The sequence below is a fragment of the Pygoscelis adeliae genome, unplaced genomic scaffold (genome assembly GCF_000699105.1).
Source record: "Pygoscelis adeliae isolate BGI_AS28 unplaced genomic scaffold, ASM69910v1 Scaffold542, whole genome shotgun sequence".
In the NCBI taxonomy this organism is placed as follows: Eukaryota; Metazoa; Chordata; class Aves; order Sphenisciformes; family Spheniscidae; genus Pygoscelis; species Pygoscelis adeliae.
Window position 1 is genome coordinate 21,495 of NW_008824244.1, and position 18,157 is coordinate 39,651.

At 45.7% G+C, this 18,157-nt stretch overlaps 1 protein-coding gene across 1 annotated transcript in view; it reads right to left on the bottom strand.

Annotated features, from left to right (window-relative positions):
* Positions 1–18,157, bottom strand: part of CCDC30 (coiled-coil domain containing 30) — a 37,782-nt gene that overhangs the window by 9,466 nt on the left and 10,159 nt on the right. The window contains exons 4-11 of the mRNA XM_009335243.1: positions 17,793–17,946; positions 15,995–16,066; positions 14,839–14,954; positions 12,113–12,220; positions 11,566–11,672; positions 10,527–10,719; positions 5,906–6,004; positions 5,120–5,260 (exon numbers count right to left, since the gene is read on the bottom strand). Coding sequence (XP_009333518.1) covers positions 5,120–5,260; positions 5,906–6,004; positions 10,527–10,719; positions 11,566–11,672; positions 12,113–12,220; positions 14,839–14,954; positions 15,995–16,066; positions 17,793–17,946 — 990 coding nt within the window. The remainder of the gene's footprint in view (positions 1–5,119; positions 5,261–5,905; positions 6,005–10,526; positions 10,720–11,565; positions 11,673–12,112; positions 12,221–14,838; positions 14,955–15,994; positions 16,067–17,792; positions 17,947–18,157) is intronic.

Consider the following 18,157-nt stretch of genomic DNA (forward strand, 5'->3'; position numbering starts at 1 on the left):
AAGTGGTTGAGTCACCATCCCTGGAGGTATTTAAAAGACGGGTAGATGAGGCGCTGAGGGACATGGTTTAGTGGGCATGGTGGTGGTGTGTCGACGGTTGGACTCGATGATCTTAGAGGTCTTTTCCAACCTTCATGATTCTACGATTCTATGATATAATCCTTGCTCCTCCTCAGGTTCCCCATCCTGGGTACCTTCATCATTTCTTCCTCTTCTGGCAGGGCTAGCTGCTCTTCCCCTTCTTTTTTATATCACACGGTAAGAAAGGTGAACAAATTGCATTTAAAACACAGCTAAACCTAGTGACAAATAGGGGTCTTGCCTGCCAGCTGGCAGAGCAACTGGAGAGCAGTAACTGAAACACAGGCACGGGCTGCAGCAAAACCCAGCTGCTTGCGAGCTGCCACTGCGGGAGAGCAGTTGCAGGATGAGTTCAAGCACTGAGTGCAAGAGCAGAGAATCCCGAGGAGGAGCAGGGAAGGGGAACAACTTCTGCCTACAGCAAGAACAAGACTGTTGTTGTAATAGCAAGCCAGCTCTATTGCTCACACTCCAAAAAGGAGCTGAGAAAGAGCTCCAAAAGGTTTAAAACATCATTTAAGGACTGTATAACCTATTTCTTTCATGTGTACTATGGGGGCCATTCAGTTTGTCCAAGTTCCCACTGTATCCAAAAACAGGACGGAAGGAAATGATGACATTCCTAACTTCCAAACACTTTCCCCAAGCAAATCAGTCAGCCTCTCATCTCCCCCAGCACGCCAACACTACAACACTGCAAGGACTGGCTTCCAGTACACTATAATTAGGTTTTGTCACTAAATTAGTGAAAAAAAAGTACGCTGCAGATGGCAAAGCTGCCCATACCTGTTTAACGCTCCCATCTAAACTGCCTGCAGAGCTCTGCAACACGAGAAACCTGTTCTCTCTATGCACCATGCCTTGATTCATCCTCAAAGTCTCTTCAAGCATGCTGTCGCCCTGCTCCCGGGTAGTCAGGATATCTTGTTTTAGCTGGGCAATCTCTTCCAGCAACAATCGTTTTTCTTCATTGCTCTCTTTTAGCTGCTTTTCTAGCTCCTCCTTCTTCTTGTTGCTTTCTAGTAATTCAGAACTTGAAGGAGAAATAGTAAAGGAGAGAGATAACTATACACATCCAAGGGAAACCACCCTCTGAAGCGGAAAAACTTGGAACACAAGAGTCCAGTGAAACGCTCAAGGCAACACTCAAGCGTCTTGGGAGGCTCCAAAGGGGATTTAATCCTGGGTCTAGCAGTTCTGGGCAAGGGTCAGTCTCCCCTGGACACTGGTCGACAAAAAAAATGTGTGTCCAAAGGGTCAGCTCTCAGTCATTCACGAGTAGGTTAACTGCTGGCTAAGGAAACACTCGCATGGGGCCACGTGAGCTGGTCTGCGCTCACAAGCGGCACAGAAGCACTCGCACAACGCTTCGCTGTATGGAAGCATGGGCTCAGGTCTCCCGATCAAGCTGTCTCATTTATCTCAATCCAAACTATATGTCCCTATAAGCTAACCTACCTGTCTTATCCTCGTTTTACTTTATCTCAGTACCTAGTTATCCAGGTAATTGAGCTGACTGTAACTATACTGGATTTAACCCAAGCTCTTACTTACTAATGAGAGCCTGAGCATGGATGCTCCAACTCCAAATTTGTATTGCTCTTCTGAAACAGGGGAGTCAGGGGACTTGTAAGAGTTTTATTTACAACCCCGACACCTGCTGACACCTGCCCTCCAAGGACAACCAAAATCTAGAGCAGGATGTATATCATCAGGGGCTGGCAGCAGTTAGCCCCAAGGAGCCCCAGCCCACGATGGGAGCTTTTTGGGACCGTGTTAGTCCAAATGCTACCTCAGTCCAAGAGAAGAAGCCTCCTCCCTACGGACAGCTCATTTATGCTGTTCAGAATCTGGAATAGCTGCAGAAAAAAAGGTTTACTCCTGACTGATCATGATGTCACTAAGGGAAATGTTTATTCACCAAAATCTCTCCAGCGAGACGATTACCCAATAAGGAAGACACAAAGCTGCTGTGCCCATTTTTGCCAGAAGCAGCACTATGGGGATTTTTAAAACACTAAAAAATTAGTCAGCAAAGATAAGGAGCAGAAAGTACCACAGGCCTTGTTAAGATTTACCAGAGCAGTTCTTGTTCATCCCTCAAGTTTTTGATCTGTTCTTCCAAAAATACTACTTTAGCCATCTCTTCTTCATGCATCCTTTCATCTGTACATAGATCTTCATGTTTCTGCTCAAGTTTGTTAATCTGTTCTCTTTCTTGTAGGAGTTCAGAGACCTGTGAGGTCAGAAAACACCACGACTTTGATTTTCTTTGGTCTCATGGAAACCTTTTGAGCAGTATAAGGCAATCTGGGGACTTCATCAAGTCATGGCTTGTGATTCTGTAGCTAAATTATTGTAGTTCTTCACCCTTGAAGATACACACGCAAGTCCTTTTTTCTGCATGGGAAGTAGCTGCGTGTAAAAAAATCACATTTTCATCATCAAATCACATTTCTTTATTTGATTTCATCCTTCTGTTGCCCATCTGTAGTTCTCAGGGCTTTATATCATGTGCCATATTTCTTTACAAAACTAGCAATTCTTGGAAAAATGGGAAGATTACAAGGTACGCATTCAGCTGTCTCGCACAGACAGCATCCTCCGTCCAAGTCAACCCAAACCAACTTTCTACAGATGGCTGCTCTCCACTTTCAACGTCACCTAATGCCTTAACACCAGGCAATGGCAGACCCAAAACCCGAGACATGAAAGAAGATGCCAAGAAAATAAAAGGGGCAAGAAGGGAAGGTGCGAGGACACAGGAACTCCCAGACTGGATCGGAACCAGAATCTGCCTAGTCTAACATCCCCTGCTAAGCAGTGGTGAAACCAGATCCTTCAAAGAAAAATGCTATTAAGTCCACTAAATGCTAGCAATGACTTCGATTCCTAAAGCTTTTTAATCAATAGCTCTTCCTGAGTGTATGCTAGCACTAATATTTCAACTCCAGGTCTTCTTACCTACACCAAGATGAATTTATTTATATTTGAGCAATATACACTAGCAGTTTCTGTCTGCATCAGACACCAGAACAACAGGGATGTCTTTACATTTCTCATCTCTGTATCTAACAAAGCATTATCTTTTTGTAGCTTCTCATGGGATACATTGATGAGACCCCTGCTTGCTGATGTTCTTTGGAGACTCGGGAAGTTATTACAATGGTTCGTAAACTCTGATTTTGAGTCAGGCAACCTCTGGTGAGGAAACAACAGGAGTTAGCAGATGTAATACACCCCTAGCTACAAGCTCAGAAAAAGCTCTCTCTTCTCAAATGTCCAAAAACCTCTTAAAAACAAGAAGAGAGTTCCAAACAAATGCAAAGAGCTCTTTGCATAGCATCAGTTCATAGTACATCATTAAAATTTGCAAGAACAAAAATACTACCCAATTTACTCGCCCATTCTATGTGTTGGACATCCTGACAAACACAACGTTGAACAACCTCAGATCTTGACCTCCAGGTGTGTATGGCCCACGAGAACCCGATGATTTCATGCCAAGCTAACTTCCAGCACTCAGCTGGTAAATTATTCGTCCCAATACAACTACTCTAGCAAAAGGGAATTAACCCGTTTGTGAAGTCAGGAATCCCGCCAAACACGTGCAAAGTTCTCTATTTTGAAGACTGTTACAGCTGTCCAGTCCAATACAGGTAATTAGATTTCATCTCATGATCCCTTTGATGGAAAAACAGTCCTCTCCTTAGGCAAAACCACCGGCCAACTGGTGGCTGAAATACAACCAAACTTACAGGGATGTTTGATTTTGATTATAAGGTCCCTGGACCAGGAGTAGATTGAACTATTGGGATGCAAAGGTTAAAGAGTGACTCTTCCCATTTTCCCCATCATCCTCTAAATCAGACAATTCCCTTTCATATGCATGTTCATAGACTGACCTAGCCCCTTCCTAAACCACTCTTTGGCAAGGCTTGGTCTGCACCCCAAGCTTTTACAGTGTGAATGCGTTGCCTAACAGCACTACAAAATTCCCGTCCTCTAGATGCCACTGTTCCTCCAGTAAGATTCCTGTGTATGTGCAGTTGCGCCAACAGTTCAGGACTTTTATTGTTTTTTACTTATGTTCAAGGAAGTAATATGGTTTAAGGCCTCTCAGAGTGCTAAAAAATGGGTTTTGCAATAGATGTAAACCCCCCCTTTGCCAGTCTCCCTCTGGTGCCCCTTGTCTGCCTGATCCAGGCCACAGATCTGCAGCTCTCCTAAATTTTTAGCCTAATTTTCAGCCCCTATCCTGTCTATGTCTGCGCCAGCCCTTGTGCAATTTTGCTGGCATCACACGCTCTCTCTCCACTATGACCCAACCAGAAGACGAGAGCACCAGCAACCCTCCCAGCAGAGATAAACCCACCAGAGGTCTATCTAGCAGTTAAGTCACTTCAAGCAAAGTGTACTGAGGTTCTTAGGGCACGTAACAAAAAGCAGTGCTGGGATCCCAGCAAGCTGCTCATGTAGACTTCTCTGACTCTTAAGTGTTCCGGCTTTGTATCATGCCATATTCTGGTTAAGAAAGATACTATTAACGTTAAAGGGGACCCATGTTAAACAGATTCAGAATTAGCCAGTTGATTGACCTCAGAAAAGCAATCGCTGCTAACGGGTAACCGCGATGTTGCTCTGCAGGGAGGTCTTGGCTCAAATCTACAAGTACCCAGCCATGTTGTGACACAGAGAGATGAAGGCTCATGATCATGAGCCTTATGGTCACAAATAACTCTGCGATAAATACCTAAGCCTGAAAACTTCCACTCTGCCCTCTAGAGAAGGGGGCTTTGGCTACAAACTTTGAACTACTGTTTTGTTATTAGATTCACTGAAAGGAAAAATAATTATGGAGTTAGAGACAGTTCCATTGAAGCAGATGGATTTAAAACCATCTACCAAAGAAGCTTTGAAACGGGCTGGACTAGAGAAATGCATCAAGAGAAGTCACGCAGCACACTTGGGATGTTTCATGGACTCACAAAAGGCAACCACCTCCTGCAGGCAGTCCCACCATAGCAGCTACACATACCTGGCTGCCCAATACCTTCTTCTCAGCCTTCAGATCTTCTCGTAACAGTTCAAGCTCAGAAGCAAGTTGCTTCCTCCGTTCTCTCCGCTCTCCCAGCTGACTTCCCAACTTTTCAATCGTTTCCTGACAGCTTTCCAGCATCTGGAACAAGCAAGATTGAGTCACTTCCACGACATCATTTATTCTAGCAAAAAAGAAACAAATTGCAGAAAATGTGTCTTCTAGAAAAACAAGGCTGGGAAAAATGGTTCTCAAAAGTTGCCAGGAGGATTCCCGCACCTTATACCCAGGGCTGGCTGGACATCTCTGAAGGCCTGGAGCCTCCACCTGACCCAAGATACCTTGGGAAGGTCATCTCCCACATGTAATAAGCTCTGTCTGGCTTAGACACCTGGCAGATCCAATTGTCTGGCTGGCAACTAACAAATCGACAGCAGTCAGCCCAAACCCAGCTGAGAAACAGCCTTGTAAACGTACCTACGCACTACCTAGGTTTCACTAAACCCTAAACGAGAGTCAAGCACCTTTACATGTGTAAACCCTTCACCCTCACCGGGGAGTCAACAAGCTCCGCAGTGCTGACAGCAAGACAATCTCGTAAGAGAGATGAGTTATCAGAGAGATAATATTGGCACGTTAGCTGCTTTCCTCAAAGACATCCATCTGTCTGGCATGAGCTGATGGGCTACAAATACTCAGAAGATAGTGACAAAGCGCATTCACAGGAAATGCTCATTTAATGTGTTTCTAAACAAAACAATTTCTTTCCCAAGGAAAGCCTCTTACCTCTTGCATCTCTTGTGCTCCAGACGATGCCTGCTCTTCCCCACTCATCTCAGCTTTGTTCTTCTGCACTTCAAGTAACTCTGTTTCTAAACTTGTGATCTTAATATAGACAAACCACAAGTTAAAACCAAACCAGTACTCACAACTACTACTAAATAAATGCACTACTACTAAATTGCTCCTTGTGCTGCTATTACAGAATAAGCCCCATGTTTGGAAGCGAGGAGTAGGAGGGGACGTGGACAGCCACCAGCGTGGGCTAGCTCCGGCTCACATCTTTCATCCTGCTGCTTCAAAGGGTGAAGGAGCCATCCAAGGCCAAGTCAGAAAATGAAAGAACCCTGCTCCACGAAAGGAGAGAAATGACCCAGACATACGGTGAAAATTCAAGGCCTCCACAGCTTGCAGGCCTTCTACATGCTGCTCTCCCGACATGGAGGACTCCCACGAGACCCTGATTTATATCGTGGGCCATCCTCCTTTCCCATGCTGTGGCAGTGCCCACTCCCCTGCAGCTGATCTCATCCAAGCAGATGTTGGACCCAGTCCACCAGGACTTGCCCTGGTCCCTCCACTGCCCAAAGGATGTGTAACTCCCTCCTGCGAGGCTCCGAGGACTCTGGACTCGAACCAGCAAAACACTGACCTCTGTACTTCTCCTGGCGGAAAAGAGTTTGTCTGGACAAGTGTTCATTCCACATTTGCACCACCCCCCCCAAGGCATCTACCCTTGTGGGGGACCTCGTGGGAACTGCAGTTTTAAAGGGCTTAAAGGAGGTAGGAGCAGTCCAGCTTCTCCTGATTACAGTTCCTGCAGACCTTTTTGCAAAATCCAAGTCTTGGCAATTGCAGCCCAGCTCTGCTCCACTGCCAGCCAGCACGGCATTCAGCAGCCTTTCCTTTCAGCTCCTTACGCTCAGAAGAAAGTTTGTGCTGGTTTTCTTATTTCTAAACCACCAAGCTGGCCTCCCCAACTGCCCGAGCTGGGCTTTCACAGAACGAGGCTGCAGAGTGAGTGGGGACACTGGAAGGAGATGAAGTCCAGCTGCAGATGAAATCCAGCTTCATCTGCACACAGCATACACCGTACCCATACAAGCAACATCCATCGCCCCACTCGTACAGGTGAGTGTATGGTGAAGCATATAAGATGCCTTATGCCTTTCTCACCCTCCTTCCTTTGCACTTATTCAGAGATCATTTTTCATTCCATTCCAATGGAAAGCCAAAGCCGAAGAATTGCCAAGTCTCTGCCAATCCCAGTCCATTTAAAGTGATTACAAAGCAGCACGTCAAAGCCCAGGAGCTTTGCTTTCACTGACAGGCTTCAGGCACAAGGTGGTTCTCTTGAAGCTCCCAGCAGGGAACGATCTCTAATATAGAGGAAAGCTGCTGCGATACTGTTTAAGACAGATGATGTTACCCAGCCTAGGTATCAAAAGCAAACTGGTGGGGTGAAACACCCAGGCCTCTTACAGAAGAGCTAGAGGGCAATAAAACCCCTTCTTCTTGCATGACTAGATGACAGTTTGGGGTTCAACAAGGCTTTGGAGTTCTGGAAGGGGTCTCAAAGGCAAAATACACCTCCCCTCCCCACCCCCCAGCCAACCTTTGGTCATGAAGTTGATACCCAGCTATATCATTTTGCTTTATTTTTCCTCCAAGCTGCTAACTTTTAAGCATTTAAGTTGCGCACATAAATCCCGTGCCAACGGCAGAACAATACTCACATTGTATCCTGGTGTCCTCGTTCTGAGTCAGTGGCCTAATCAGCCAAGATTTTTGTAGGCGTGCCAAAACAGAAAAGACTTCCAAGTCCTTCTCACATGGGGCAGCCTGGCAAACACCCAGCAGCGCTGCTTTCTCCAGGCTCCAGTGCACCTGCCTTCGTGCGGTCCTTCCCTCATTACCTCCAAGGCACCCAAAAGCCCCCTGGAGATGAAGGGTGCAGCTCTGCAGCCCTCCATCTGAGCAGATGCTGGATTTAGCTGGGGTTTAACCCACCTCCTCTTCCATCCCGCAATCTGCCTGTCTCTCCTCTGCTGCCCTGCATGCCTCTTTTCTGTCTCTTTTTCAGCTACAGTGACTGCCAAGCTCATGCCAGCCAAAATGCCTTGCATCTCCTTGGCTACTCGGTGCTCCCCGCTGCGTTCACCCTGCGTCCCCCAAAGCGGCGTTCCCAGGGATCTGTTTAACAACGCACTGAGCAAGGAAGGGATTTCTCCAAACTGGAAACGCATCTTGTTTGATTTGTGGAGATTTGTGTTTATTCTACTTCAGTGAGAAAGTGGGAAACGTTTTAGTGTGTGCTGAACAAACCCTGATTTAAAGAAAAGCACAGTCATGGTGGACAGACCTTTTCCCATTCCCATCAGAGAGCCTGCCCTTGGCTCCTCAGCTACACACTTAGAAACATGATGTCTGCTGGCATCCTTCATTAAGATATTTGAACATGCCTTCAGTCTGTTTCACTGTATTTAGAGACTTTTCCCCTCACAGCCAGAGGCTACTGACCAGTAATTAATCTTTTCTTCCTTTGAACAATTCATCTTGGAGATGTGTGGCTACTTCAGCGTTCACATGGGATGTGCCTTCACACTTGTACTATCTCCTACATCACGTTTTAACACAACAGCAAGTGTATGGACATGTCCGAGCACCGCTCGCTCCTGACTGAAAACCTGTGTGTGCCCTTCCTTCTCTCCTCAGAAATCCAAGGTCCTCTACGGACTGGTCCTGCTGCCTGGCAACCCAGGACCATGATCACCACAGAGAGCATCTCTTAACCACAGACGGAGGGGAGAGGGCAACTCAGCCCAAGGAAGGAAGAGCTTCTGGCCAAGCAGCAGGGCTTCAGCCAAAGGAAAAGACCTCCTCAGCCAGCCTTTTTGGGGGAAAAGCCCACCTACCCATCTAGCAAGACCAACTTCTGGCTTCCTCTGTTCTCTCTGGCTATAAACTCTTCAGCTGCCCTGTCTGTAAGGGATGACATACCCAGGTAGTGATGCTGCACAAATGCTGCAAACGGTATTTTCCCTGGGGGCAAGCAGTCACAAACCAGCCAGTGAGTGCAGGTGCTCCTCACGGAGCTACCTCCAGAGGGATGGAGAGTCCACCCAGTAAATCGAGGCTAAAGACCACTCTGACAAAGGCAGCATCAGGCTGAGAAGCTTCAGCAATAACTTAATCCTTGCCCAAAACGTGGATGGAGATGGCTCTGCAGGTGTTGCAAGGAGACCTCCAATGTTGCCATGGTTCTGGTAAACCAGATAATCAACACGGTGCTTCACCTCTGCAATTTCACATGCAAATGAGTGGCAATAACGAAGACTTTCTATCAACCTCCTAAAGTCAAAGGATGATCTGAATGCTCTTGTCCTACTAACAGGAAAAGATCCAAATTGCCCTGGGTTGAGGGTGCCCCAAATCAAGTAGGACATGGGAGAGAGACAGACTGGTGAGATCACATCTCGACCAAGATTGAGCAGAGCTTCTCCAGATGTATCAGCTTATCACAGCTCTTCAAAAAGCTGTGTCCACCCATGCCTGCCCCATTCAACAGCAGATGCTGCAGCAAGAGATAGCAGGTGATGAGAGAAACTCACTGTCCCCTCAAATTTGTTATTCTCAGCAGGGACGTCCCCAGGCAGCACAGAACCTGCCCCCACACACACCCAGAAGCGCCTCAGTGTTTGCCCCATGGGCTGACAGGTCTCCAAGATGCTGTGCTTGGGGAAAAGCCAAAAGTGCAATATTTTGTCATCAGCACGCTTAACTGGTGACCTTCCCTGGGATCAAGGAGCATCAGTGTCCCACACTGACCATTTTCATCTGTTGGACGGATCTGGAGAGGGGTTAGGGATTCAAGTCAAAGCCTGGACTTCTGTCATGGGTGCCAGGTTAAGGGACAACTCATGGGCTTCAGGAAAACCTCTTGCCTCTCTTCTGAGCCTCAAGAAGACTCGGGGCTTCCTGGAACTTGTTCTTCACCAGGAACTGCAGGCAGAAGAAACAACTGTCCAATGTGGAAAAGCAGTTCTTGCAGGAGACAGACACTGAAGTCCGTCAGGAGCACTGATGCCATCTAGGACAGCCTTTCAGGGGAAATCAGAGCTTCTAAGCTATGAGAGGTTCAGAAGAAATAGCTCCAGAGAAAAAAGACGCAACTTGAATTTGAAACAAAAAGGCTTTGCTTCAGCTCAGCCAAGAAACTGAAGGGTGCACAGCCCACACGTACAGAAAGGCTGTGTAGGACGGGAGTGTTGCCTGATCTCACTCCTGTGGATGCAGGAGGTACGTTAACTACTTAACTTTGCCTGCCCAAGCACCAAGGAGGGGGGACAGGAGCTGGAAAAGACAATGCTGCTGTGACACTGGAGGAATCTGCACCTCCAAGCAAGCGTCATTTACTCACTGCTGGAACTTTTTTTTTTTTTTTCCTCCTTCTTTTCCCCTCTTTTCTGAAACTGGCAGATTTTGCTAGTTGCATTTCTTGTCAAACTAAACAAAGCAGCATGCAGGTTTAGGTCAAACATAATTTTATGTTACTAATCAATATGCAGAGATAAAAGCAGCTAGAATTAAACAAAACCAAACCGTATTTCTTCCGTTCCTTACTTACTTTCCGGTGAAGTCCCTCCACCTCACTCTCAAACTGTTCCTTCTCCTGCTTGGTTTGGATCTGTGTCTCTCCCAGAATTGATTCCAGCTCTTCATTGCGCTCAACCAAATCCTCGTGCTCCTGCTCCAGTTTTTGCAGCTTGTGAAGGAGCTGTGAATTCCTGCCCTCGATGTTTTCAATCACCTCTCGGCACCTATGCACCAAAGACCGACACCACCAAGGCTAGAACTGCTACGTAAACACATTGACACACATCCAAACCACTTACCACTGGCGAGGACGAGCCAATGTGGTTTTCACTATGGAATATTTCTGACCTGCTAATTTCGAGTCTCGCACCCAGCATGACCTGTGCCTGCTCTTATTTACGTGGCGACGCAAGGGAATTATTGGTGATGGGCCCTACACAAGTAACGGTGAAGGTCTGGAGAAAAAACTGGTCAGGCACAACGATGCGAACAGCAGAAAGGCAATGGCAAATTCAACTGCTTGAGGTGAAGGAACAGGCTTGGGCATTTGAAGGGAGACAGAGGGATGCGATCAGACCCCCCTTCCCCCTTGAACTTGCCAGAAGAGGCTCAGCAGCAGCAGCAGCTTCCTGAGCAGGCCACAGGAGAATGAAGCTTTGACTTCCCTTAAAAATCCCAGTTTACATATTTAAGTCTGAAAGCCAAGTTGTCTTGGTACATCCCTGGACAGGAACCAAATCCAGAGAAATCTTCCCAGCAGCAAAACAATTTTGAAAACAACACTTTTGTCTGCAGAGAACCACAAAAGCCCAACCCTATTCTTTTTAGAAAAGCAACAAACTGGAGAAAGTACCACAAAACAGCCCGCATTCTTGATACCAAGACCCACTCAGGACTGCATTACCTCCAAACTTTCTGATCTGGGAGAAGAGGAACAAAGCTGGTACCCAAGAGTATTCTAAAGAACCCAATACTTAAGTGCACTCTGCAAGACAGAATACCAGCAACCAGAGCACCAGATAACCACCGTGAAAATACAACAGGTGAAGAAGGATTTCTAAATTGATCACCTTTTATGAAGTGTTTCACTACTCTGGTATCTGTCATCTTGATCTGAGCCAACTTTGCCCGAAACGTGGTCTCCTTCAACCCTCCCTTCATCCTTTGTATCCTGCGACTGATGAGAAAATGAAAAAGTTAGCACATAATTAAGACTGAAATCTTAGCACAATGTGATTCCAAAGCTACCTGAGTCTCTCATAAATGAACGGGAGAGCTAGAAAAGATGAGCTACATCTGCTACATCCATCTGCATTAGATAATCCACCAGCCATAGGAGCAAAACCCCCCAAGACCCATAATAATACGGAGGCACTAGCGGGTATTAGCTTATGCCAACAGACACGCTCTACACATTAGTGTATTTGTTATGCCCAGCGTAAATCCTACGTCACAGCTGCACAGGATGCACTCACACATACGTAGAAAGGAAAACACAAGCGTTTCTGCACTACAAGCCGTGCGTCTTCATTTATGGCATGGGTCTGAAATGCAGAGGGGGGGCCTGTTTGCTCAATTCGCTTTCTAGAATGGCAAACAGAAAGCCCTTGAAAATACCTGCAGCGAGGACGCTGCGACTTCTTCAGTCTCTATTGGCACGGGCAACGGAAGTCCTTGCTTCTCGCTCTTCTGATACTCGCAGATCTCCTCTTTGAGCTGTTCAACCTTCAAAAGGGGAACACTTGCTTTTATTTTTGGTGAATGTTCATCTTGCTGTCTTAGAGAATTAAGATTCCCCTCAAATTTGCTGTAGATGAACTGCAGATTTATTAATATGAGCCACTCAGCTTGAGGGACTGGTTGAGATCATGTGGCTGCTCCAGCTGGGGGGCTTCAGACTATTTAGAGAGGTAAAGAGCAGTAAAAGGGGGAATACTGCGCTGTGTTAAAGGGTAAGCAATTTTTCTTCATTTATTTCAATTACTGACCATGCACATGTTGTACATCCCCCTTTACCGAACGGGATTGCGTACTGAGGGGTAGACAGATGACAACCACTATTTCTGAGGACACCTTTTGGTCTTTGCTGTTATCGATAGGATCAATATAGTATTATTATTAGCAGGCAACTGTTCACATCGCACAGTCACTTACTCGCACGCTCCCTCCTGGCTGCCGGTTGGAGCGGCAGCGGGGAGGCCAACCCCAGCCATTTGCTGGGGAGCACAGGGTCGTACCGCAGCGGCTTCTGGATGGGCGTCGTGAAGTCCTGCAGAGTGCTCACCTTCGTCAGATGCAGATATAAGCCTGTACCCTTCAAGTGTGTCCGGCAGCACACGCGGATGCCATCTGAGCCTCCCGCAGCCAACGCCAGGGACTTCGCGCAGGTTCAGCAAGGTGTCCCAGCTTTACCGCTTTTTGCGGATTTAACTGCACTGCTAGTCTCTGGAGCTATCAGCTGTTGCAAAGCTTTCACATGCCACCTTCTCAGCATGCATTTTTCCTTTCTTCAGCCTCGTGCTATGCCTCCATCCACACCCACATGCACCTGCAGAGCCCACTCACACAGACTCACACCACACAGACACCGGATCCTGCACGGTTAAGGCTCAACGCTCCGATTGCTGGAGCACACAGCAGGGACGGGGTCAGTGTCCCACAGACCACCAAACCAGAGCCAGGTGCCCAGCCTGCTCCTCACCCGGCTGCCCGTAACTCACAGGCAGAAAATAAAGACTTCAGGATGCAGAACTCCTGTGGCTCATAATAAAGTGCACTTTCAGCTTTTACAAATTAAAAATTGTGGTTTTTAACTTTTAGGCCAACAGTTAAACCTCATTCCTAAGGACTAAAGGTAATTTGCTTTAGGCTTAACAACATCGTTGGTTGGAGGTGATCTCAGCCTGGCTACATTTTTTTTCTGTACAGAGAAAATAATACATGTATCTGGATATTTTTTGCGTATATGTATTTCTTTTTTTATATATATTAGAAAATACACACACACGTGTGTATGTACACATAGTAACTGAAAGAAGCAATGTCCTAAAGCAAAGCAAACGTTATTTGGAATAAAAAATGTAAACTGAGGAATACGAACTAAGTATTTTTTTGCAGAGCCAGAAACAGGCTGTCCTGTAAATAGAAGGTTTGAGACTACAGATGTGCTTAGACACTACGCTAAGGAAGAACCAGCAACTTTTTTAAACACAAGGAACAGAACTACATACTAAAATTTTTAAATCCTCAAATGCGAATAAATTATATTCAAGAAACTAAGTCTTCAATATTATTGTAAAGAGACGGGCATGGTATTCTCAGAGATGCTTATATTAATTTAAAAATACTCATTTTAATCCAAGAGACCCGCAAGACAGCTGCTGAGCTCTCTGTGCTGGGATGGCATAAGTAATTATAGACTGCTGGCAACCAATTATAGCCTGCTGAAGGACTGATTTAAAGAGTTGCAGAGTTAAGAACAGAAACAGAATTTGTACCAAATGACACATTTTAATGGGAAACAGATTGTTGTATTAATTCACTATTGGCAATCTCAGTAAGGAACTATCTTGATGATAAAGATTATTGCATTTAGAGAATCCTAAATTTATTACACCAAACATTAAACTAATAGTAATGGCATTAACTTAAGAAAGCCCACACAAAATGAAAAGGAGTAAGTTTATCTTCTACTGAGCAAATCAATGTAGCCACATTAAAAAGCCAAAAAGGCTGAGAGGTATCAAAACATGAGCATAAATTTAAAATTGTTTAAAAAAATAGCTAGTATTGGGGTTTAGACTAAACTTATTCACTGTCTTTAATAACAGTCCCCAGGAAAAGGTAGAAATGTTGCTTACTCTTATTTACCCACTTGATTTTGTGCAAACATTGACTAGTAACAGAAAGCATCGAGCTGATCCCGTACACTGAGCACAGGAAAACATGTATTTCAGGGCTCTGTGCTGCAAGGCCTAAAGCACATACTCAGTTTGAGCACGCACAGCCCCCTCTGTGTTCGGTGAAGTATCGAACTCCCCCTGCACTGAAGGATGCTACGAGAGCCGAATTTTTGGGAGGGCTGCAGTAACAGCAGCTGCTTTAAAAACTCTTTGGTTATTTATTCTGCCCGTTTCCCAAAGTTTATTACTCCATGAGCCAGGAAACATCAGAACCGCAGCTCTAGAAAGACTCACTGTAGAAAAGAGAGGGGAAATAGAGAGGCAGGGCGGATTAAGGAGTAGGGCTGAATGTCAGGAGCCAGCCCAGGAGCGTCGGCTACGCAGAGGCTCGTTGGTGCCATGGCAGACCAGGAGATCCGGCAGCAGGAGATGGGTACTCACCAGATCGAGGAACGCTTTTCTTTCCAAGTCGAGCGTTTGGACCCGTGCTCGCAGCGCCACAATTTCCTTGTCCAGTCTGCTGTTGTGCTCCATGGCCTTCTGTAGCTCAGTCCTGTCTGTACAGAACAGAAAAATCTGGTCACCAACACCGGTTTGGCCCTTGACCAAGCTCAGACAGGGGCTATCACGTGAATAAGGTTTCTGAAATTGCAGTGCCCTTATGCACAGGTGTATGTGCGCGACAGCACGGAGGGGAGTTCCCCACACATATGGGAACACGTTCCCTTAACTCAAATAGTAGAGGTTTACGTTTCTGGAGATCCAGGTTCAATAGCAGTGCTACGTTTATTATAGGAACACAGCAGTCTCTCCATAGTTATTCCAGGCATTCAGTTTACCTCTAGATCATGGAAAATGCCTCACCTCGGATATTTAGGTATGGGTTTCACAAACAACTAGGGTAAGCTTTGAAAAACCCAAACAGCCATATTTCTTATTTTCATCATAAAATTCATAATTTGCTGCAAGCAGAAACACTATCACAGTTAATCTATCAGTGTTGTGCTAGCATTAATATTTATGAAATGGCCTGGACAGTAAAAGTTATGGTTGTATACCAACCCTTCAAGCCTGAATAATAATAATAATATTATTATTATAATAAACATATGCGACCATCACACCAATTAATGCAGACTATCTAGTATTTCAAGTGCAAGAAATGGGAAAAGATGTTTGTATTAGGAGCACACTGACAGAAATGTGTCTGCGTATACACTGGTATCCTAATCCTAAGTAAAACTAGTGAGAAGGTAGTTTTCCTTACAGAAAAGGTGAACAAAGATTTTTCCCTTTTCAGCTTAACACTGGGCACAGGAAATTTCAGCTTAAATTTGACTTTTATTCGGGCAAAAATAAAAACATACCTTCTTTCTTGGTCCCAACCTGGCAAAAAAAAAAAAAAACCAAACCACACAACCCCAAACCCCTGTCTCAAACAAGGATTTTGATATTGGATTTTCAGTTTTGTAATTTAAAATAAAAGGCAAGAAACACCTTCTACCAAAGTGTTCATTTTGCCAAAAAGCCTGTTTACCACTACAGACAGTCTTGATAAAATTCTGGATCTTCTCTGCTTGTAAATAGCATGACTTACCACTCTCTCTCCATTCGTTCACCCCTTCCTCCTGGCTCTCAGGTGCTTGCAGGGCTGACCACGAGGCCGATTCTACAAGGATAATAAAGAGACAGTTTTGCTGTGGCAGTCCATTGGTATGCTTCTGAACGCAAAACTCAGCAACATTTTTAATGCACTTTGTTAAATACAGAGTTGAAGGAAAACTAAAGAAAAAAATTAAAGCAGCAGACAGCTAGGCACACAATTTAAAATCACCAAAGACCCGATAACCGGGCTACAAACTGGCCAGGAGCAATCTTGTATTTTCTCTTCAATGCAAGCAAGCAGCTGCAAGTTATCATTGAGCCAAAATACACTGTTTAAGTGGAGATTTACTGAAGATCAGAGATTTCATTTTAGGTTTTTACTAGAAAATCAATTTATTTATAGAACAGTTGGCTCTGAAGCTCGTCGGAAGGAGAAGGCATGCAGATATACATCATCGGGGAAGCCACTAAGATGTTATGACCCTAATTTTGCACGCTAATACTCGCAGCATAATAAACCACACAGACATAACAAGCATTAAACCCTTACTCACAGTTTGGAAAGCCTTATATTCATTTGACACTTAAGAAGATTATAAAACACAGATTTCCCCACGCAGGCTACAATCCACTGAGAGGAGTCGCACGCTGCAGCCCGTCCGTGATCTGGAGAAGCAGTACTGTTTGGAGGCTGCAACACCACACTCGCTCCATCCCCAGGGACGCATGTGTATCAATTGATACACAAAGCAGATGCCCGCGGAGTGCTCATGTCCCTGCCTTTGATTAAAAGGTTGTAAACAACGGTTTTGGAGGCTGACGAGAAGGTTTAGCTAGGTCTGAGTGTTGCGCATGAGCTGCAAGGTCAGCATCAGGACCTGCAATTCACACGCAGACCCTGCCCAGGTGGTACCAGTCTCCTTAAGTGAGTCAGTCTCTGCAAAGGCACATGGGGCAGGAATGTGTTATCTCATCGCATATTGCTGTTCTCCACTGAAATTCTGCATCACAGATTTTTGGGACAATGTAAGTAAACCAGAGGAAAACCATCCAGAAACCAGTGTTTTGCTCAGGAAATCTCCTGCAGGAGGTAGCAGTGAAGCACCTCGCTTTAAGGACCACTCCAATAGGAGCTTTATCAAGTAGTTTGATTTCCCTCCAGAAAGCTGTTTATTTTTACAGTCAGTATTTAAAAAAAAAAAATTTAATACTTAAGGGCTGCTCAACAACAGTTATTTCAATAAGGAGGTTAAGCAAATATTAGCAGTGATAAGAATCTAACCAGTCACTTCAAGACTGCTGATAAGCTCTGGTTATGAGCGCTTGTTAACGGCTCCTAACAAGGCAGCATCCCAAACATAGCATCTGAAGAACCTAGAGACGAGCGCTCCAGCTGTGCTAACACCGCGTACATGGTATTTTAGCTACTCTGTTTCTGGACCAAGTCATCATTTCCTCTCCATCCCCTCCTAGGGCATGAATTTCTCCCCGTATATGAGCGCCAGGGAGGGGAAGTCAGTCAAGACCCTGCTGCTGTAATCACAGATCAGATAACCCCATGTCTCAGCTTTCCCCACTCAGAATTAATTGATTTGTGACTGTTAACAACTGCATTCAGATCTCCTAGGTACCAGGCTAACATCTGACACTGATTTTTCCACATTACAAGCAAAGAAGACACAGGACAGCCTGCCTCCAGCTCCCCTGGGTGAGAAGTCCAAGGCTTACACTAACCAGGGGTGGCTAAGTGCAGGCCAGTAATTAGGAGCAGCCACAAGAGAAGTGCTTACCTATTTTGCTCTGCTCCTTTCTTTGTGCATCCAGCTCATCTGTCAACCTCCGGATCTCTTCCTGAGCCATCATCAGCCTCTGCGTGGCCTCATCCAGATCGCGTTCAACTCTTGCACGTGATGCTTGTTCCCTCTCCAGCTCTCCCCTGTAGGACTGAAACACAAGGGCAATGCTCCAATGGAAACGGAATAACCCTCCCGGGGATGTGACCAAGGCAGGTCTGCCGTCCGCACTACTCCTGACCCGCCAGAACAAGGGTGGCAACACAGAAAGCAGGTGAGCTCGGGGAAGCCACTGCAGAGGCAGGAGACAGACACGCAGTGGATAACCCTCTTCACCATGGACACATGCAAAAAAAAAGGTG